We start from the raw sequence: 23,843 nt of genomic DNA on the forward strand, positions 1-23,843 counted from the left end.
AAACGAAACTGATATTTTCGTCAATAGATCAATCGAAGGCATTTATACTATCATCTGTTTGAATGCAATACTTGTGCTAAATTTAAAGATGTATTGGTCTTAAACTCGGTTCACGGTTACAAAGATCATGGTTACACCAATTTGCTCACAAATTAAACAGGCATACACGGCAAACAACTAAGAAAGGCATTTCGCCCCATGCAGTTTCGCACATATCAAATGACTAGTCAATACATATTCCGTTAAAGAGATTTTTTAATAACTTGGAAGATGAAAGTGCTTAACAAAATGAGACGAAACAAATCATCTTATTTAGAGTGTATAACACTGTACCTCGGTCTCCAATATAATGCGAATGATGCATTGATGGGGTTCTAGCTGTAAGACCTTGTTATAAAGGCTGCTTATCATTAGCACATAAATAATCATCATTAAAGAAGGTGATACAATTGGAATTCAGGGCTTTTTTTCCTTCTTTGGTACCCGCCGAAAAACAGCCCTTTCCCCTCAGATTTTTTTCCCCTCAGCAGGTAAATTTTCCCCCAGACTTCTGTTAATTTTTTTAAACTTTAAATACATAAGTTAACCTGATCCAGTGTATAAAATATAACATATTGCATAATTAAATTATCTGTTACCTTGAATTTGTTTTAAAAACAGCAACATATTTAATATTGATTATTTAAGACTTTCCTTTTTTTCCCCAAAATCCAGCGTTTTGCGTTATTTTATTCCCCAAAATCCAGCATTTCGCGCGATTATTTTTCCCCTCAAAAAAGGTCAGGCCCTTTCCCCAAAATAAGATAAAAAACCCTGGAATTATGCTGAAAAATAGTTTATTTCCCCCAATAAATGATGCTCAATTGGTCATTGTCTGCTCGGGTAGCTGAAATAATTCGCGTTCAGAATTAATCCAAGAGTCTGCCAAAGCAAAAATCATCAAAAGACTCTAAGGCGGCAATTTATATTGACTACTGCTCGGGTACTACTTACCTGTACCCCTGGTACTCTTAAGTATACTTAAATGTACCCTGGGTATGGAAAATATACTGAAACCTATCCGGGAATTATAACACTAAATTTATTGTTGTCGGCTTTTTAAAAATAAAATTATGTTCATATTTATATCAATATTCTGTAAAATGGCCTCTATAGTATCAAAACTTCTGCTCAAAAAGCATTTTGAGGAAGGTTTTCTTTCCAAGAGAATTTTGTTTGGTATTCTGTAACGCGTTTTACGATATCAGATTTTAGACGGGAGTAAATCTTGGGTACAGTCTAAATTGGCCGGTAACATGTTTGTATATTTTCCGTACCCGGGGTACATTTAACTATACTTAAGAAGTAACCGGGTTTATACATGTAAGTAGTACCCGAGCCGACAATGATCAATCGAGAATTAATTATATTTATGTTTTTATTCAACATTTTTCAAAAACTCGTAACCAAATGTCATCAAACTAACACATGTGCATGTAATATCTTAATTGTAAAACAAGGAATACAGCAATAGGAGTTAAACAGGGACAAGGCCAGAAGAATACAAACATTTATATGGATTTATAAATTAAAATGATATTTTATGGACTTTTTTATTGAAAGAAGTCTCTTCTAAAGGAAATCCAGTCTATATGAAAAGTGTTGTCGCTATTCTGGGACTTCCGGGGTATATATTATAGACAGACTCATTTATATACTATTTTACTTCCAGTTTTAAATGCACATTGATAATATTTAATTGCAGACAAGCTTTAGAGAACTGCACCAAAAACAGAAAGATATATTGCAGGTGTTAAGCTGAAGTCAATGTTTTAGTATAAAGACTTCAGTCAAGCAACACCATTGCTGTGACAGACATTAGATATTCTGTGATGAGATTGAATTATCACATTTAAATCATGGATGCAAAAGAAAATGACATAGAGCCCCAAGACATGAATGATTATAATCAGTCTTTGCGTAGGATTGATGGGTGTCCAAAAGAAGTCATACATCAACAGTCTTCCACAGATTCTTCGTCAAATCAGACAGTTCAGTGTCAGACCTGTTCACTGTGCTTTAGGGAAAATGAACAGTTTGCCTTTGTTCAACATATGCTGATCAAGCACCGTGGAGCTGTGTTTCCGTGCCCAAAATGTGGGGATGATATCAGCTGTTTGGCTGATTATGATAAGCATGGAAAGTGCTCTGCCACTCATCGCCGCTTTCTCTGTGATCTGTGTGACATGACATTCACACGCAAAGATACTCGCAATAGACACAAAACAAGAAAACATGATGATTCTAGGACTAAGAAGTTGGTATACAATTGCTTTTGGTTATTTAATGATAAACAAGCTATTACACAAAATTAACCTTTCCCACTCAGAAGCAAAGTGAAAATGGTAATGTGCGAACAGCATTAAGCCAGAACAGCCTGCAGGTCGCATTCTGTTCAGGTGTTATGCAGTTTGTTGCTCATCAGTATCTAAGGATTGGAAATGAAGCCTTTCAAATTTGAATCTAGTAAGAAAGGTCTTTAATTAAATAAAACTTTCTAAGCAACTACAAATGTGTCAAAATACACATTTAAGTGGTAAAGGGTTAATGAATCTATTTCATAAGTTATTTCTTTAGTAATTGAGTAAAAATAATTATAGATGTGTTTCTTTTGCATACTTATAACATTGAAACAAATCATCATCCATGTTTGTTTTAAAGTAAATGATAGCATCAGACTTCAGATACAAATATTAGTCTGAGTCAGAAGATAACTTACAACTGAGACAGGTTGTTGGGAAAACTAGGCTTAATGCGTGTCTGTACAGGCTATCCAGGGTCGACACTTTCAACTTTTATGCCATTTTTGGTATAAAGGAAGTCCGTTCTAAACTTAAATCGGTATACTACACAGGCTAATCTGGATTGATACATAACTCACATGCATTATGCCCAGTTTTTTCAGAGAGAGGCTCAACTGTAAATGCCTGATAATCCACCTCGTTGATCTTAGTAATTGTTTAGCTATAAATTCTCTTGTTCAATTCTACTGAAAGCACTCATTTTGATTATTTAATTTTATATCAGGACAATAACAGCACTGTCGATCAGTACTTTAAGGCTTGAACATGATTCGGAGAGCATTCAAAATGCAACAAGAATGGAGTCAAAACGAGTACCTGTCATCAAAGCACTGGCTTGGAGGCATAACGAACCCAAAACTACCCTTAATACAGTACCAGAAACTGAACTGATAGAAGACAACTTAATGAGTGGAGCTAAAAGTAGTGGAAGAATTCCAAAATTGAAGACCTCGAAGATCAATTTAGATTCAACGATGCTTGATGTTCCAAAAAGTCATGTGCATGTAGATTGTGCAGAACTCAAATTTAGGGCAGAGAATGAAGAGAATGTTGACAACCATACAGGTCCAGGTGACATTGATTCTGCATTGAGGTCCTTACATGACATTGTAAGTTGTGTACCTTCACAATTTATTTAAAGCATATTAGTTTTATGGTGATGTTAGATTATTTTTAGCTCACCTCGGCACAATGTGCTCATGGTGAGCTTTTGTGATCGCCTTTTGTCCGTTGTGCGGCGTCAACATTTGACATTTAACACACTAGAGGCCACATTTATTGTCCTATCTACATGAAATTTGGTCAGAATATTTGTTTTAATGATATCTTGGATGTGTACGACAATGGTTCTGGTCTGTTAAAAAATGTGGCCACCCAGGGGGCAGGGAATTTATCCTTATATTTTAAACCTTGTTAGAACACTAAAAAATACATTTATTGTTCACTCTTCATGAAAGTTGGTCAAAACATTTGTTCTAATGACATCTTATGTTGCTCAGAACAGGTCAGTTCCAGGTGAACGACTTTGGGCCTTTTAGGCCCTCTTGTTTAAATGTAATATTAATGTATCGAAGTATGCATATTGGTTAAAGATTATGCGTGTCAAGGGAAACATTGCTATGACTGCCATATCAGATAATAATCACTGATAAGTGTTTGTTACTGAATAATGTGAACATCCAAGTGTACATTTAATGGCCTTCATATTTAACTTTAAAATAGTGACAAAAAACCTTACCTTATACCTTTAACCCAGAAGCATAGTGAAAATGGCTATGTGCAAACAGCATAAAACCAGGCTTTATGCTGTTTGCTGCTCATCAGTAACTTAGGGTTGGCAATGAAGCCTTTAAAACTTGAATCTACCGGTACTTTCTAAGGGACTACAAATTCGTGAAGATTCATATCTAAGTTATGAAGTGTTTATACTTCAGTGTAGCTCCCTGGAGGGCTCAGGCTGTGACGTTCTGGTGGTGACGGCAGACTCCCAGCGCTGTCGATGGTTTGGAACGCTGACAGGAAAGAGCTTTGCTAGTGAAAGGTCTCAAGTCCTGGATCATTTCTTTCAGTTTTGCAATGGTAAGATTTCTCAATGCCAAAATCTTCCCAAGATATTTAATGGGCTTTGACATATTTTTTAATAATTGTAATTTGTTTGTTGCAATATTGATTGAAGAAAATTGAGAAATGCTAAAATTGTTGGAAGTAATTTGTGGATATATATTGAGTTTATATTGAATATGTACCTGTGTTATGATTAAGTGTCTCAGATTGGATATGTATTTTCTATGTTTTTATATCTTAAGTATTTATCAATTTTTGTATCAAGAAGTTAACTTGTTTTATTAACCAACACTATTTTCCTATTTAAGATCAAACATCCCTCCATATTAAATATGCCGTGATGTTGGGACACAATATTTTCTGATCAGACTATAATTTGTAATATACCGCCTATGAGGGCCTTAAAAAAGTTATACGGATCTTTTCAAAATTCAGTGTAAGCTCATAATCTGAAGGCCAATTATAAAGCAAGAATATACAATTTAAATGTAAACTTTTTATTTTGTCTTTCTGAAACAAACAATATCACATAAACAAGGAATGTAAAATCATACCATAATCAACTGCCCTTCAACTGTGACTATTTTTTGAGCCTGATTATTCCCCCTTTTGTATTTATGTATGTTGGGTTGAGGTTTGGATGGAAAAATTAAATGTAGGTTAAAGTTTGCGTGCAGCAAGTAAATATCTTTGTCACATCTACCGTACCAATATTCAATTACACTTCACACATGTTTTTATGCCCCCTTTCGAAGAAAAGGGGGTATATAGTTTTCGCACTGTCCGTCTGTAAGTCTGTCTGTCTGTCAGTCTGTCACACTTTTTGTGTCCGCTCTCTAATTCAAATAGCTTTCATCCGATCTTTACGAAACTTGGTCAGAAGTTGTATTTAGACAATATCTAGGTCAAGTTCGAATATGGGTCATGCCGGGTAAAAAACTAGGTCACGGGGTCGAAAAAACAAATCCAAGGGAAGTAATAAGCTTTAAATGGACATAATTATCTGACCTGCCAAATTATATATTTTGTTCAATAAATCAAAGCGGCACAGTAGGCTGCATTGTGTTTCTGACAAACACATCGTGGCAAAAGGTCAAGGTCATCCTTCAAGGTCTAAGGTCAAAAATACAAATCCAAGGGAAGTAATAAGCCTCAAAGGGAGATAATTATTCAATATTGAACAAAGCAACTTGATATTTGGCATGCATGTGTATCTCATGGAGCTGCACATTTTGAGTGGTGAATCTACAGCCACTGTAGTGGCTTGTAATTATTTGCTACTAAAACTAGAGATTTGTTAGAGACAATTATTTTCAAGGGAAGTAATTTATATAATTGTAAATCTCAGATTATATATTTCATTACCAAGAATTTAAGTTCTTTTCACAGTTACTGTACAGATTTTTATGCCCCCGGTAGGGTGGCATATAGCAGTTGAACTGTCCGTCAGTCAGTATGTGTGTATGTCAGTCTGTCCGTCCGAAAAAAAAACTTTAACATTGGCCATAACTTTTTCACTATTGAAGATAGCAACTTGATATTTGGCATTCATGTGTATCTCATGTAGCTGAACATTTTGAGTGGTGAAAGGTGAAGGTCAAGGTCATCCTTCAAGGTCAAATGTCAGATATATGGCATCTGTCCGTCCGAAAACTTTAAAGGGGCCTTTTCACAGATTTTGGCATGTTTTGAAGTTTGTCATTAAATGCTTTATATTGATAAATGTACACATTAAATTTTAAAAGCTCCAGTAAAAAATCAAAAATAACATTTCAAAAAGGACAAAAAGTAGCCAGCAACAGGGCTCGAACCAGTGACCCCCTGAATCCTGAAGTAAAAACGCATTAGCCAACTGAGCTATCCTGCCAAGCATACACAGGATGCGTATTTTATACGTTATATAAGCAATGTTTGTAGTTTAACAAATTTAAACGACAACAACAGAACTCTCCAAATTATTCAATCGTTTCGCGTTGCAACGCTTTATAATTTTTAGGTTTTTAAATCGTCAAAAGATGCATATAATGGCTATATTAGAACATGGCAAATGTTCAGTAATACTAGTTCCTCACAAATATCATAAGTAAACCGCAAATTTGCGAATCTGAAACAACTTTTTTCAATTTTGTCAATTTACCAAACTGTGAAAAGATCCCTTTAACATTGGCCATAACTTTTTCAATTTTGAAGATAGCAACTTGATATTTGGCATGCATGTGTATCTCATGAAGCTGCACATTTTGAGTGGTGGAAGTTCAAGGTCAAGGTCATCCTTCAAGGTCAAAGGTACAGAAAAAAAATAATCAAAGCGGCGTTCTCATGAAGCTGCACATTTTGAGTGGTGGAAGTTCAAGGTCAAGGTCATCCTTCAAGGTCAAGGTCATCCTTCAAGGTCAAAGGTAATTTTTTTTTTTTTAATTCAAAGCGGCGTTCTCATGAAGCTGCACATTTTGAGTGGTGGAAGTTCAAGGTCAAGGTCATCCTTCAAGGTCAAAGGTAAAAAAAAAGAATAATTTCAAAGCGGCGTTATCATGAAGCTGCACATTTTGAGTGGTGGAAGGTCAAGGTCATCCTTCAAGGTCAAGGTCATCCTTCAAGGTCAAAGGAAAAAAAAAAAAAATTCAAAGCAGCGTTCTCATGAAGCTGCACATTTTGAGTGGTGGAAGTTCAAGGTCAAAGTCATTCTTCAAGGTCAAAGATAAAAAAAGAAGTTTTTTCAAAGCGGCGCTATAGGGGGCATTGGTTTCTGACAAACACATCACTTGTTTATTTTGATTATTTATAACTCAAATGATTGATTTGTCAAAGTTTTTTTTAATGATTTAATTATCATTTCCTTCCTGTACTAATTTGTGAATGGTAGGGTTCATTACATACCTGTGGACTTATGTCCATAGATACATTATGAACTCTGGCTATGATCTCTTTGATATACCACAGGCCTTGGTTGTCAGTGATGTCTGACTTGATCATTTTTGACTGGACAAAATCCAAGGAAAGGAAGCTTTAAGGGAGATGATTTCTATACCTGCCAAATAATAAATAGAAATTTTATTTCAAAGCGGTGCAGTAGGGGGCATTGTGTTTCTGACGAACACATATCTTATTTGGATCTCAAAGGATGTCACAGACCAAAGCCCATAACTCTGTCCAAAATAAAGCTGAATTATTTCCCTTCTTGTACTTAGAAAATTCAAAAAACATTTAGACCTAGCATGGGGAGACAGTTTTGTGACAGTAAAGGTGACAGTTGATAAAAATATATGTTAAGTTTGCATTCACTAATATTAATAAGGATGGAGATATTGTGCTAAAATATTGTTTGCTATAAAATCAGAAAAAAAGTCAACTATCTTGTCTTGGGAGAGCTCTTGTTCATCGCCATTTTATCTGCTTACAAGTGTGAAATCTTATATACTTAGTTAAAAATGTTTATAAAAATAATTGCAAATGACCTCGTTATTTTCAAATAAAATCTGCTTGTATGCCTGGTAGCTTGTCTTAGCATGTCATGGCGTGAAGTGTGTTTCAGTAACTTTTAGTTTGTTATCACTCTAGAGAGGCCACATTTATGATCCAGTCTTGATGAAAATTGATAACAATGTTTAATATTTTAATGAATCTGGGTCATAATATCTAAAATCTAAGTCAACTGGTTAAATTTATTGAACTTTGTTTCCAATCAAGAAGCCAGGTCTATGACGCAATCTTGGTCAGAATGTTTATCTTAACAATACATGTATCTAGAAGTATTATTGTTTAAAAACCTATATGCAACATTTATGACTTAATCTTGATGAGAATGGGCCATAAGGCTTAACATCACAATTGTGTTGGGAAAAAATTGGAAACTTAGTCAAATATTAGAAAAATAAAGTTACTACTCTTTCAGCCTCATGTATTGCTCAATCTTAAAGGGGCCGTCCAACAGATTTTGGCATGTATTAAAGCTTGTCATTAACTGCTTTAAATGCTTTATATTGATAAATTTAAACATTTGAACTAAAAATCTTCAGTAAAAAATAAGAATACAATTTTTAAAAAGAAGAAAAAACAGTAACCACAGGGCTTGAACCACTGGCCCCTAGAGTCATGGAGTCTTGGAGTAAAATGTTTCCCGACTTAACCACTCGACCATCCACGCTCACGTCAATTTGGGAGGTATTTTTTTAGCTATCTAAGCAATCCTCGTAGTTTCCCAAAATATCCATTCGCGTCAAACGATGCTTTTAATCTGTGGGACGGTCCCTTTAATGAAACATGGTCAGAATGCTTATCTTGACAATGTTTGTCGAAGAATTAGGTCACCAGGTAAAACGCTAGTAAAAATACTTGTATTACTCTATAAGCCAAATGCATGGCCTAATCTTGATGAAATTTGGTTTGATTGCTTACCTTGAGATTAATAGGCAAGGTTTAAATCTGGGTCACATTTGTAAACAAGAGGGCCAAGATGGCCCTAGTTCGCTCACCTGAGAGGAGTCGATTCATTTAATCTTTACCTAATGTCAAACATGACCTAGATATTGACCAGACAAACATCCTGGTCAAGTTTCATCATTATTGAACCAAAACTCTGGCGTAGGGTGTGTTTTTGTTTTTTGTAAGATTTGAAATGGTGACCTATATTTTGAGCTGACCCCCCAAACATCAAACTTTGCTTACATGGATTTTGTATAATATAATGAAAATTTGGACAATAAGGGCATTAATTAAGTGATTTTGCTCATCATCAAATTTGACTGAGATCTTTCAGCAACTTTGATAAAGAATGCTTGAGAAATGTGAATGCCAGAGTTTTAACAAACAAAATGTGGACGGACGGACAGCGGACAAAGACCAATCCTAAAACCTCACCTGAGCAATCCGGTGAGCTAAAAAGTGTGTTTCACCGATCTGAGCCATTTTCCTACTTGTCCAAGAAATCAATTAAACCAATGTATTGACTAAGTTTCTTGATGATTAGGCAAAAAATGTGACTTTTATAGTGTTCGATCACAAGGTTTCTCTCTATATAGTCACATAAGGAAAACTGCCCCACCCCCCTGGCAGCCATGTTTATTGACCCATTGCAAACTCATCTGAGATATATATAAAACAAATCTATTCACCAAGTTTCATGATGATTGGGCAAAAAAATGTGACTTCTAGAGTGTTCACAAGCTTTTTTTTACTATATAAATATAAGAAAACTGCCCCCCCCCCCCCCGGCAGCCATGTTATTCAACTGACCGGAACCAATTTCCAACTCAACTCTCGTATCAAGGAAACAAATGTTCTGACCAAATTTCATGAAAATTGGGCAAAAAATGTGACTTCTAGAGTGTTCACATGTTTTCACTATACACATATAGAGAAAAATGCCCCACCCACTGGCGGCCATTTTCAAACTCGTCCGACATATCAATAAAACCAATGTTTTGATAAACATTCATGATGATTGGGCAAAAATTGTGACTTCTAGAGTGTTTACAATGTTTCTTTATAGCCATATAAGGAAAACTACCCCGCCCAATGGTGGCCATGTTTTTCTGCGGACTGGAACCACTTTGAAACTCAACCAACATATCATTAACACAGACATATAGACAAAGTAACATGAAGATTGGGCATTAAATGTGACTTCTACAGTGTTTACAAGCTTTTTCTTTTTTTTGACCTAGTGACCTAGTTTTTGACCCAACATGACCCAGTTTCAAACTCTATCGAGATTTCATTGGAACAAATCTTCTGACCAAGTTTCATGAAGATCGGACAATAAATGTGGCCTCTAGAGTGTTTACGAACAAATGTGGACGGACGGACGACGGATAGGATGACATATGCCCCCTATAAACGCTTTGATAGAAGTTATGAGCATTTTTCAAAACCTAAACGCAGATTTCGAAACCTAAACACGGACCCTAACTTCAAGGTAAAGGTCACAGGGGTAAAAAATTGTGTGCGTATGGAAAGGACTTGTCCATATACACATGCATACCAAATATGAAGGTTATATCTCAAGGGACATAGAAGTTATAAGCATTTTTCGAAACCTAAACGCAGATTTCGAAACCTAAACGCGGACCCTAAGTTCAACGTCAAGGTCACGGGTAAAAGATTGTGTGCGTAAGGAAAGGCCATATACACATGCATACCAAATATGAAGGTTATATCTCAAGGGACATAGAAGTTATGAGCTTTTTTCGAAACCTAAACGCAGATTTCGAAACCTAAACGCGGACCCTAAGTTCAACGTCAAGGTCACAAGGGTAAAAGATTGTGTGCGTAAGGAAAGGCCTTGTCCATATACACATGCATACCAAATATGAAGGTTATATCTCAAGGGACATAGAAGTTATGAGCATTTTTCGAAACCTAAACACAGATTTCGAAACCTAAACGCGGACCCTAAGTTCAACGTCAAGGTCACAGGGGTAAATTTTTGTGTGTGTATGGAAAGGCCTTGTCCATATACACATGCATACCAAATATGAAGGTTATATCTCAACGGACATAGAAGTTATGAGCATTTTTCAAAACCTTAACGCAGATTTCGAAACCTAAACGCGGACCCTAAGTTCAACGTCAAGGTCACAGGGGAAAAAAAAAATTGTGCGTATGGAAAGGCCTTGTCCATATACACATGCATACCAAATATGAAGGTTATATCTCAAGGGACATAGAAGTTATGAGCATTTTTCGAAACCTAAACGCAGATTTAGATGGAAAGGCCTTGTCCATATACACATGCATACCAAATATGAAGGTTATATCTCAAGGGACATAGAAGTTACGAGCATTTTTTGAAACCTAAACGCAGATTTCGAAACCTAAACGCGGACTTTAAGTTCAAGGTCAAGGTCACAGGGGTAAAAAAAATTGTGCGTATGGAAAGGCCTTGTCCATATACACATGCATACCAAATATGAAGGTTATATCTCAAGGGACATAGAAGTAATGAGCATTTTTCAAAACCTAAATGCAGATTTTGAAACCTAAACGCGGACCCTAAGTTCAAGGTCAAGGTCACAGGGCTAAAAAAATGTGTGCGTAAGGAAAGGTCTTGTCCATAAACATATGCATACCAAATATGAAGGTTATATCTCAAGGGACATAGAATTTATGAGCATTTTTGGAAACCTAAATGCAAAGTGTGACGGAAAGACAAACAGACGGATGGACTGACAGCCCGATCACTATTTGCCCCCTTTTCTTTGAAAGGGGGCATAAAAACGTCCAACCTCGAATGACAATTAACACATAAATGAAACACAACTACAATGTATTATTATGAAAACATTTATAATCAAAGGGGAGTAACTACTGTATTCTTCAATGCAATATTTAGAAGAGTTGTCTCACATGTTACATGACCTTAATTCATGATTGTTTGCAAGCCTTTTTACTATATAAATATAAGGAAAACTGCCACGTCCCCCTGGCAACCATGTTTTTCAACAGACTGGAACCATTTTCAAACTTAACTCACGTATCTAGGAAACAAAAGTTCTGACAAAATGTCATGAAAATAGGGCCTAAAATGTGACTTCTAGAGTGTTGACATGTTTTCACTATATACATATAGAGAAAAATGCCCCGCCCACTGGCGGCCATGTTTTTTCACCGATCTGGACCATTTTCGAACTCATCCGAGAAATCAATAAAACCAATGTTTTGACCAACTTTCATGATGATTGGGCAAAAATTGTGACTTCCAGAGTGTTTACAAGGTTTCCCTATAGCCAAATAAGGAAAACTGCCCCGCCCACTGGCGGCCATGTTTTTCAACAGACCGGAACCACTTTTGAACTCAACCAACATATCATTAAGACAAACATTTTGACAAAGTTACATGAAGATTGGGCATGAAATGTGACTTCTACAGTGTTTACAAGTTTAAAAAAAAAAAATTACCTAGTGACCTAGTTTTTGACCTGGCACAACCCAGTTTCGAACTCGACCGAGATTTCATTGGGACGAAGCTTCTGACCAAGTTTCATGAAGATCGGACAATAAAATTTAATGTGGCCTCTAAAGTACGAACAAATGTTAACGGACGGACGGACGACGGACAAAGACCGGTCACAAAAGCTCACCTGAGCAATCAGGTGAGCTAAAAAAAAACTAAGTCATCAGGTCATCTTTGACTTTTGCTTGTTACACTCTAGTAACCATATTAATTACGCAATCTTTATGAAATTCAATCAGAATCTTGATGATATCAAGGCCAAGTAAGAATGTGGATAATATGTGTCATTAAATTAGTTCATCGGGTCAAATCATGAAAAATTGTTACTACTTTCAAAGTCACATAGATGGCTCAATCTTGATAAAACTTAATCTAGGCCAATTTCAAGACCAAGTTGAAAAAATGTTTTTTTTAGCGAGGCTGTTTTCGGAGAAAACCCGAGCTATTGTCATAGCCAGCTCGCCGTCCGCCGTAGGCGTCGTGCTAAAACCTTAACATTGGCCATAACTTTTTAAATATTGAAGATAGCACCTTGATATTTGGCATGCATGTGTATCTCATGGAGCTGCACATTTTGAGTGGTAAAATTTCAAGGTGAACATCATCCTTCAAGGTCTTGGGTTGAAAAACTAAGTCAAGGGAAGTAATAAGCTTTAAATGGACATAGTTATCTGACCTGCCCACGTATATATTTTTGTTAAATAAATCGAAGCGGCGCAGTAGGCGGCATTGTGTTTCTGACAAACACATTGTGGTAAAAGGTCAAGGTCATCCTTTACGGTCTATGGTAAAAAATACAGATTTAAGGGAAGTAATAAGCTTTAAAAAGGGAGAAAATTATTCAATATTGAATATAGCCACTTTATATATTTGGCATGCATGTTTATCTCATGGAGCTGCACATTTTGAGTGGTGAATCTACAGTCACAGTATAGTGGCTTTTAATTATTTGCTACTAAAAATAGAGATTTGTTACAGACAATTATTTTCAAGGGAAGTAATTTATATAATTATAAATCTCATATTATATTTTTCCTTACCAAGAATTAAAGTTCTTTTCACAGTTACTGTACAGATTTATTATTTTGATTTTTTATAACCCAAATGATTGATTTTTCAAAGTTTTTTTTTTAATGATATAATTATAATTTCTTTGGTGTTCATTACATACCTGTGGACTTATGTCCATAGATACATGATCAACTCTGTATGATGTTTTATGAAAAAGAAAAAAAACTCTGTATGGTATATATGAAATATCAAATATGAAAAAGAACAAAATCAACTCTGGTTATGGTCTCTTTTAAACCACAGGTCTTGGTTGTCAGTGATGACTGACATGGTCATAATTGACTGTGAGACCCTTCCCCCCCCCCCCCCTTCCGGTTGGATTGGACAAAATTCAAGGAAAGTAATAACCTTTAAAGGGAGATGATTTCTATACCTGCCAAATGAAATTTTATTTCAATGCGTTGCAGTAGGGGGCATTGTGTTTCTGACAAACACATCTCTTGTTGGGTCACTAGGTCAAGGTCACTGTGACCTCTAAAAAAAAAAAAAATCTGACAAGCTTTCGCAGCCGAGCGTGGCACCCGTTATGCGGTGCTCTTGTTATTAGTCCAACATTTAGGTCAAATGGTCAAATCCTAGAAAACCACATAAACATCCAAAGAAGCCACATTCATAACTCAATTTTGAAGAAACATGGTAAGATTGTTCATCTTGATTATATCAAGACCATTATTGTCCCCTACCGGTTTCACCGGCGATAACTTTAAAAGTACTTAATATTTTTTCATGAAACTTGAAACATGGATAGATGGCAATATGGTCATTATGCACGTCATTTCATTTTGTTCCTACATAAAAAAATTGGTTGCTATGGCAACAAATAGACTAGAAATACTGCTGAAAATGGTGGTTTTTTGGATCCTGCGATAACTTTAAAAGTTCTTCAGATTTTTTCATGAAACTTGAAACATGGATAGATGGCAATATGGACATTATGCACGTGATTTCATTTTGTTCCTACGTCAAAAATTCTGGTTGCTATGGCAATAGTTAAAAAAATAATCTGACAATGGTGGAATTTCTGACAATGGTGGAGCCGGTAGGGGACTATATTTCTTGGCAATCGTCTTGTTTGAATCTGGGTCAAGCGTGTTCAAACACTAGGTCACTAGGTCTGTTACATTATGTGAACCTTGAATGAAGGCACACAATTCAGAACAAGGTCACTAGATCTTTAACATTATGTGTACCTTGAATGAAGGCAGGCAATTCAGAACAATCAAGGCCCTCTAGTTTATTTAAATTACAGTATGTTTGCATGGAATACAAATACCGTAATTACTCTATGTTTTTGGACACTTAAATTTTTTTTTTTTCGTGTTCGAAATACGAGATACGAAAAATATTCACAAAATACATGTGTCCGAAAACTAAGAGTCGAAAGTTGAAGTGTCGAAAGGAGCATCAATTGTATCAACGACTACCGGTAATAGCATGCGCTTGTAAAATACCATGCTGTATAGTATAAATTACAGTTATATATGTGTGCACTACATGTGATTTTTTTTTAAATGCTTCATTTATTCGACAGAAAGTTACTACAAGGTTGTACTTTGACCAACTAGTTTAAAGATGAGCATGTGATGTACCAATACTCGCTAGTATGAACCTGTAATTAACGCAATAAAAAAGTAAACTATGAATTCTATGTTTGTTCATTACCGATAGTTGTTGTCTAACACCTTCCATTGTTCGTAAAACTTGCATTAGGGTGCATCACACTTTGAAGCGTTTAGTATTTGTCACAGTTACTTTACTGAGAAGGGATAGTCCCATTGCCGTAGATAATTGAATTGTTAATTGGCACTACCCCTGGTAATTGTAATAACGCTTATGCTATCAGGCGAAACCATTGTTAAATACCGGTTTAAAAGGTTATTTACCCAATAACGCAAATGTAATGGTCCGTTGCCCTCTGGCATGCACCTGCCATGTTTTATGATGTTAATCTGGTTGTAAAACCCCATGATCAAAGTGTCATTAGATATCGAAAACAGGACCGAAATTTGGTAAAATAGCGCTGTAAAATATACTGTCCGAAAACTTAGAGTAATTAATTATGGACGAAAACTCATGTGTCCGAAAATTAAGAGTCACAAAAAATAATTATTTTTTGCTAAAAAAAGGGGTGTATGATTAATTACGGTAGATATTATAGGCCTTTTATGGTTATAGTTATTATTGCCCCCCTTGACCATGGTTGACATTGCTGTTCTCATTATTTACAATACCCCTGAATTTGAATATTATTTTATTGAATCTCAATGCAATATATATTTAATTGCAGATCCTTGCAGAATAAGTGTATTGGATGTTACAAAAAATGTAAGCCTAAGAAAAGATAAGAGGAAAAGTGTGGCTACTTCCAGCAAGAAACCTAAAAAAGTTAAAACAGTAGATGCACATAAGCAACAGGAAGAGGCTGTGGTAATATCGGAAGAAACAATATCAGGAGAAACACAAAGCTATCAATTTACCACTGAAATTCAGGATATTGAAGGTATGAACAACATAGTAAATGATTATGGCTATGAAATGAAACAATTAAATGTTATGCACGAAAATTTGACTGATACAGAAGCCACAGACTTTGAAACTGCTGATGCAGACGATGATTATATTGATGGAACGAACTCTGATTTTGAGGATGATATTAAGACCAATAAGAAGAGGACTAAACAACCAAAAAAGAAAACCCCAATCAATAAAATTGGTACAGTAAAAGAAAGGGAGAATGGCAGGGCAAACTTTTTACTCGGCATAATTGCTGATTTACAGAAGTTTGAAAATGGCGATCTAACTAATGTGGCTCGAGTTATAAGGCAGAGGTTTAAATCAGGGCAGTGTAATGTCTATACTGTGTCGGATTTAGACAAGGGGAATTACAAATGCAGCAAATGTGGGTATAATTTCTTGTGGCAGAAACATTTGGACCTTCACCAACATAAATATAAAGATTGCCAGCCAGATGAAAACTTTGGACCTTCAAGACAAAATATATTAAAAGAGGAAATCCAATATTGTCATGAAGAAACTGGTGTTGTTGTCACAGCAACTCTGATGGATTTACTAAAGACTTCTAAGAATGATTGCATCTGCAAAATATGTAATAAGAAAATGACTACGCCTTTTTCTCTGCAAAAACACATTGTTTCCCACAATAACAATCCGGTTTTCAAGTGCAACATATGCAGACAAACATTTACAACTGATTTTTTATTGTCTGCACACCTGAAGGACCATTTCCTGAAGCCATATGAGTGCATGAACTGTGATTGGAGGTTTGACTGTGAGGAACTGTTGGCTAAACACCAGAGTGGTGTCACATGTAACCTAGACAATGCTGGAATCAGAGAATTATTTGAAAACAGTTCAACTGTCCAAAATGCAAACACGTTTCAGTATAAATGCCCAGTATGCGCCAAGGTGATGGAAAGTTTGCAGTTGCTTGGAGCACACGTCAATAAACAGCATCCGCATGAGAAGTGCCAATTTCAGTGTGAGATTTGCAATACAATCGTCTATGACGTTCACTGGTACACAAAGCATATGGAACAGCATCAGAAGAAAACCTTCAAGTGCCCAGTATGTACTATACTCATTTAATATATTAGAAGGTCCATGATCTGTTTTTCACACTCACTTTTTATACCCCCATTACCATTGGTAATGGGGGCTATAAAGGAGTCACTTTGTCGGTCGGTCTGTCCGTCTGTCCCGAAATTTCATCCAATCTTCACCAAACTTGGTCACAAGTTGTATCTAGATGATGTTAAGGTCAAGTTTGAAAATGGGTCATGCCGTGTCAAAAACTAGGTCACGGGGTCACTTAGTGTGTTTTAAAACGAAAGTTTGTCCGGACCATAGCTATGTCATTTATCGTTAGACTTTAAAATGACTTGGTACATTTGTTCACCATCATGGGACGGTGTGTCGTGTGAAAAAAGTACGTCAACATCTCAAAGGTCAAGGTCACACTTGGAGTTCAAAGAAAGGTCAAATGCATGTCCGGGCTATAACTTTATCATTTATTGTGAGATTTTAAAAACATTTGGCAAATTTGTTCCCCATCATTGGACAGTATGTCACGTGAAAGAATTACGTCGATATATCCAAGGTCAAGGTCACAATTTGAGTTCAAAGATCAAAAATGGCCATAAATGAGCTTGTCTGGGCAATAACTATGTCATTCATTGCGAGATTTTAAAATCATTTGGCACATTTACTCACCATCATTGGACAGTGTGTCGCGCGAAAGAATTATGTTGACATCTCCAAGGTCAAGGTCACACTTTAAGTTCAAAGGTCAAAAATGGCCATAAATGAGCTTGTCCAGTCCATAACTATGTTGTTCATTGTAAAATTTTAAAATCATTTGGCACATTTGTTCACCATCATTGGCCGGTGTGTCGTGCGAAAGAGTCACGTTGATATCTCCAAGGTCAAGGTCAAACTTTGAGTTCAAAGGTAAATCATGAAGTTTCATGATCCTAGGCGTATGCGTTCTTGAGTTATCATTCAAAAACCATTTTACTATTTCTGGTCACCGTGACCTTGACCTTTGACCTAGTGACCTCAAAATCAATAGGGGTCATCTGCGAGTCATGATCAATGTACCTATGAAGTTTCATGATCCTAGGCCCAAGCGTTCTTGAGTTATCGTCTGACAACCACCTGGTGGACGGACCGACCGACAGACCGACCGACATGAGCAAAGCAATATACCCCCCTCTTCTTCGAAGGGGGGCATAAAAATGGCCATAAATGAGCTTGTCTGGGCCATAACTATTCATTCATTGTGAGATTTTAAAAGCATTTGGCACATTTGTTCCCCATTATTAGATGGTGTGTCGCGGGAAAGAATTACGTCGATATCTCCAAGGTCAAGGTCACTCTGTGAGTTCAAAGGTCAAAAATAGCCGTAAATGATCTTGTCCCGGCCCTAACTATGTCATTCATTGTGAGATTTTAGAATTACTTGGTACATTTGTTCACAATCATTGGACAATGGGTCTTGCGAAAGAATTACGTTGATATCTTCAAGGTCAAGGTCGAACTTGTGAGTTCAAAAGTGAAAAATGGCCATAAATGAGCTTGTCCGGGCCATAATTATGTCATTCATTGTGCGATTTTAAAATGACTCTGTACATTAATTTTGTTCACAGTCATTGGACAGCGTGTCATGCGGAAGAATTAAAGAGTTCAAAGGTAAAAATGGCCATAAATAATAATGGCATAATAATTCTTAAAAATTACCATTTAGATTCTCTTGTTTTGTGTAGACAGCATGCAAAATAGTCTGTGTCATTGCGGCATGTGGGGGTATACGTCACGTCTGTGACAAAGCTCTAGTTGAGTATTGAAATATCATCGCTGTGTGATATATGTCCTCAACAACCACTTGGCAGATTTTCACAAAATGTCACAGGAATGATCGCTGGGTGACCTTCTAAGTCGTTAAAATTGTTCCTGTGAGCCAGGATTTAGAATAACTGTACAAAAAAAGGAAACTTATAGGTCCTCTACAAAGTTCGTTAGATAATGTCACTGGAGCCAAAAAATGCCTCGCCTCTGGGGTCACACAATTTATATAGACTTATATAGAAAATATCTTTTAAAATCTTCTCAAATGGAAAAAATATGTAATATGTGAAATTAAACATTTTGTAGTGCTCTACTACCAAGTTTGTTAAAACCGCACTCATGGGGGAATGAATATTGCCGCGCTCATGGGGGAATGAGTATTGGCCTCTTTCTGAGGACTGCTTAGTTTCCTAATACATGTTGTACATGTATATATATATTCTAAAAAAAATCAAACCACAAGTCCCAGAGTTTGGTATTTTGTGTGTAATATCTTACATGTAGTAGTATTCTACCAGATACCGGGTATTTTCTTATCTTGTGGCCAGATTGGGCTCTGTCCTGGCAGTAAATTGTTTTCCTCATAATATGACATATTGAAAACTCTTTCAGCTGTAATCACACTAGTATTGCATTTTGTAATAAAGTGAGCAATTTAGGGATATTATTGCCATCTTAATCAGTTACTTCACATTAGATGAACCTTTCTGTAAACCAAACTAAGATGTTTTCACAAATGTTCTCTAGTTTTAATTTCAAGCATATCAGTAGTAGGATTTGTGAAGGAAAAACTGCTTCTTTAAATTGAAGTTTTCCAAGTCTTGAAACGGATTCCTGCGCACACCATACTAGAATTAAAATAAAGTTATCAGTGCATGAATATTGATCAAATCCTGTTATCTGAATACCAAAATAAGTTTTTATATTTATTTATCAATAAACAATTGTTTGTCATTCTGATATTTGATTATTGAATAACCTGTGATAATGATTTCATGGATAAATACTTTTACATTAGAACTTTAAATCATTGTGTATTCACTGATCAATAACAAAACAAACGAAAAATAATTTCTTTAACACAAAATATTCTTTCTGCAGTTCTGTGATCGCGAATTCAAATCCAGGCAAATTTGTTCGAACCATTGCCGGGATCACAAAACCAAGATGAAGATGTTGATATGCACTGTCTGTGGCAAGACTTTCAATATGAAGCGCAAACTGGATGTTCATATGCGGATTCACACTGGGGAAAGTCCGTTTGCCTGCAAAGTGGAGGTACCAGTACTTGATTAGCTAGTCCAGATGTTTGTTTGATTTCAGTTGCTGATTAAAACAGCACTTAATTATATTGCATGTATTGAAATAGGTTGAAGATGCAATTTTATGCAGGCAACAATGCTTCTTATCCCATCTATAAAAGATATTGTTTCGAGAGTTTCTTGAACTTGATTTGTATTGCCATGTTTTTATTCACCGATTGCAGCATGAATCCAGAACATCAATTTGCCGTGAATGAAAATCTTCATTCATCTTTAATTTATATATCTAAATATTATTTTCCTTTAATAGCATAAAACATAATTATATATGCGCCTATGAGGGTTTAATGCATGTGCAAATAGTATTGTCCCAGGTTAGCCTGTGCATAGGCTAATCAGGGACAACACTTTTGACCCATTGTTTTTTTGTGTTGTTCAAAGGAAGTCTTAGAAAAATCCAGTATGGGCAGAAGGTGTTGTCCCTGATTAGCTTGTGCAGTCCTCAGATCTGGGACAAAACTTTAAGCTCCTGCTTTAAACCCAGTTTTCCCTGAGCCCAGCTCATATCTTAATATTTCCAGGGTTGCAACAAGGCATTTCGAAGCGCACCATTACTTGAGCAGCACAGTTGGACCCACAACTCTCATTCCTTCATATGTGATATATGTGGGCAGAGGTACAAGAATCCCAAGCACCTCGGTCATCATCGGCTTAGTCACACCATCCAGTGGCGCTACCAGTGTACCTTCTGTCCAGAGAAATATCACACGATTTTCAAGTTCAAAGGTCATCTTGTGCACAGCCACCCGGAGAAGAAAGAGGAAGCGGAGAAAATCTGGGGAATCAAGATTTACCAGTGCCAGTTTTGTAACAAACTCTACCATGACGGGGACAAGCTCAAGGAGCATGAAAATAGACACAGAGGTGTGAAGCCTTTTGAATGCAGTAAGTGTGGGAAGTGCTTCGTCAGTCGAGAGAACCACCGGGTCCATGTGGAAAATCACTTGGGGTTGCGGGCATTGAAATGCAGCATATGTTCCAGACGCTTCAAGAAACAGGAGTTCTTGCAGTCCCACATGAAGAGAGTGCATTCAGTGCAAACAGAGACAGTGGACAGAACATCTGAGCATACAGAAGACGAATCTCCGCTCAATCTCACCAGACGAACATCATTTGAGATAATGGTGAATGACAGTCTGCAACCCTTGCCAGCAGTGCCTTATGTGCCTCGAATGGATACCAGTACAATGGACGAAGAGAAAACAATGTTTGTGGACACTATTCAGAATCATAAAGACTTGAACATGTTGTCTGTAGAGAATGCATCAACTGCACTTGCTGATGTTTCAGCTGTTTGTGATTTAGCATGGAATAGTTAAAGTTTCAAAATTAGTTTATAATTATTGTCCCCTACCGGTTTCACCAGAGGGGACTTAAGGTTTGCGCTCTGTCTGTCTGTCAGTCCGTCACACTTTTCTGGATCCTGCGATAACTTTTAAAGTTCTAATATTTGTTCATGAAACTTGAAACATGGATAGATGGCAATATGGACATTATGCACATATTTCATTTTGTTCCTACGTCAAAAATTCTGGTTGCTATGGTAACAAATACACTAGAAATACTGCTGAAAATGGTGTTTTTTCTGGATCCTGCGATAACTTTAAAAGTTCTTAATATAATTTTTCATGAAACTTGAAACATGGATAGATGGCAATATGGACATTATGCACGTCATTTAATTTTGTTCCTACGTCACAAATTATGGTTGCTTTGGCAACAAATAGACTAGAAATACTGCTGAAAATGGTGTTTTTTCTTGATCCTGCAATAACTTTAAAAGTTCTTAAGATTTTTTCATGAAACTTAAAACATGGATAGATGGCAATATGGACATAATGCACGTCATTTCATTTTGTTCCTACGCCAAAAATTCTGGTTGCTATGGCAACAAATATATAAAAAAAGTATAAAAAAATCTGACAATGGGGAAATTTCTGACAATGTTGAAGCCGGTAGGGGACATATATTGCTTGGCAATAGTCTTGTTTAATTTATCAATAGTTTTATTTTCAAATGTAAATGTTTTATATTCTGCCATCTTTCAGTATATTTCATTATAATTGCAAGATTCAGGTGTTTGGGTTATTTTTAATAAATTGACCATGATTACTATTTAACTGTTAAGGAATAATTCATTATGAATTGTTACGTTACTTTATTAAAATAATATACACTAAACTGGGTTTAAACATTTTTGATCGAAAAGTAAAATAACAATGATAAATGGTGTTCTAGTGAATAAATATGATGCATATAGTAACAAACAATCAAATAAAATCATTTCATTTTATATAATTCTTGCAAATACATTTAACCTTCTTGCAAATACATTTAACCTGCTATCTACTGCCTGTTGTACATTTAACTAGAGTGAAATTAAAAACTTCAGGCTTATCTTTCACAATTTTTTGTGGGATGTTCCGTTGTATTCAACAACTATTTCAAATACAGAACATAAGAATTTAAATTGTAAGTCCTTGGCAAGCTGATTTAAGTTGTTAACCAGTAATAAGTGCACAAACTTATGTCAGTAAGTGTGCAAAAATTATGGCAACTTGATGGTATAACAATGCATTGCTGTGAAAACACTTCGAAACTCATTAATATTAACCACAGCATTTTTTCACAGTTTCTATCTATCAATTAGATCAACATTTTAAAATATGTTTTGCGGAAACCTTTTCAGAAGAAAGTATTTTCCTAGATATACTTTTGCATATGTTATTAATTTATAAACACTAATTAGTTTTCTAGACCTAAATAGAATGTTCTAAGGTTGTTTGACAAGATATTTCATTAGTCAAGTACCAAACCATGTTCTTTGTTATGTTGATTATTACAGTGTTTGCAATATTTTTTTAAACACATTTTTTGTGTGCAATTAGTTTCAACTATTAGCAATAATTTTATTTTAGCTCTAATATAATACCAGGTTGATGGTTCAAATAAGAATGCAATTCTTGAAAGTAACTTATCTGTATTTGTCCCAATTGAGGGTCTGCAATCCTGTCAAAAGATTTTAACAAGAGGGCCATGATGGCCCTGAATCGCTCACCTGACTAATCTTACTACATCAACTTAAATTCTATCAGACCCATAAACAATCCCAAGCCAGATTTCATTAATTAATACATTCTGACAAAATTTCATTAAGATATGATGAAAACTGTGACCTCTTTCATCTACACAAGCATTTACTAGAATTGGCCCAGTGACCTAATTTTTGACCCCAGATGACCCATATATGATCCAAAATCAGATATTATTAAGATAAACATTCTGACCAAATTTCATAAACGTCTGATCAAAACTGTGACCTCTATTGTCTACACAATGTTTTTCTATTATAAGACCTAGTGACCTAGATTTTGACCCCAGATGACCTAAATACAATCCCAACCCAGATTTCATCAAGATAAACATTCTGACCAAATTTCATAAAGATTGGATGAAAACTGTGACCTCTATTGTCTACACAAGGTTTTTCTATTATTTGACCTAGTGATCTAGATTTTGACCCCAGATGACCCACTTACAATCCCAACCCAGATTTCATCAAGATAAACATTCTGACCAAATTTCATAAAGATCTGATGAAAACTGTGACCTCTATTGTCTACACAAGGTTTTTCTATTATTTGACCTAGTGACCTAGTTTTTGACCCCAAATGACCCAAATACAATCCCAACCCAGATTTCATCAAGGTAAACATTCTGACCAAATTT

The 23,843-nt window shown here is 35.8% G+C and overlaps 1 protein-coding gene across 1 annotated transcript; it reads left to right on the top strand.

Moving 5' to 3' along the window:
• Positions 1-1,746: 1,746 nt before the first annotated feature.
• LOC127868638 (zinc finger protein 184-like) lies at positions 1,747-22,295 on the top strand. The gene is made up of 6 exons (XM_052410556.1): positions 1,747-2,296; positions 3,067-3,451; positions 4,277-4,421; positions 15,716-17,013; positions 19,894-20,070; positions 20,636-22,295. Exons 1-6 carry the CDS (start codon positions 1,899-1,901, stop codon positions 21,431-21,433), a joined length of 3,201 nt encoding a protein of 1,066 aa, XP_052266516.1. The 5' UTR covers positions 1,747-1,898; the 3' UTR covers positions 21,434-22,295.
• The last annotated feature ends 1,548 nt before the right edge of the window (positions 22,296-23,843 follow it).

This window comes from Dreissena polymorpha, chromosome 2 (genome assembly GCF_020536995.1).
Source record: "Dreissena polymorpha isolate Duluth1 chromosome 2, UMN_Dpol_1.0, whole genome shotgun sequence".
NCBI lineage: Eukaryota > Metazoa > Mollusca > Bivalvia > Myida > Dreissenidae > Dreissena > Dreissena polymorpha.

Coding starts and splice junctions, on each gene's coding strand:
- LOC127868638 (XM_052410556.1), top strand. CDS start 1,899: ATGGATGCAAAAGAAAATGACATAGAGCCCCAAGACATGAATGATTAT. Junction 2,297..3,066: donor GATGATTCTAGGACTAAGAA/GTTGGTATACAA, acceptor ATTTTATATCAG/GACAATAACAGCACTGTCGA. Junction 17,014..19,893: donor AGAAAACCTTCAAGTGCCCA/GTATGTACTATA, acceptor TTCTTTCTGCAG/TTCTGTGATCGCGAATTCAA.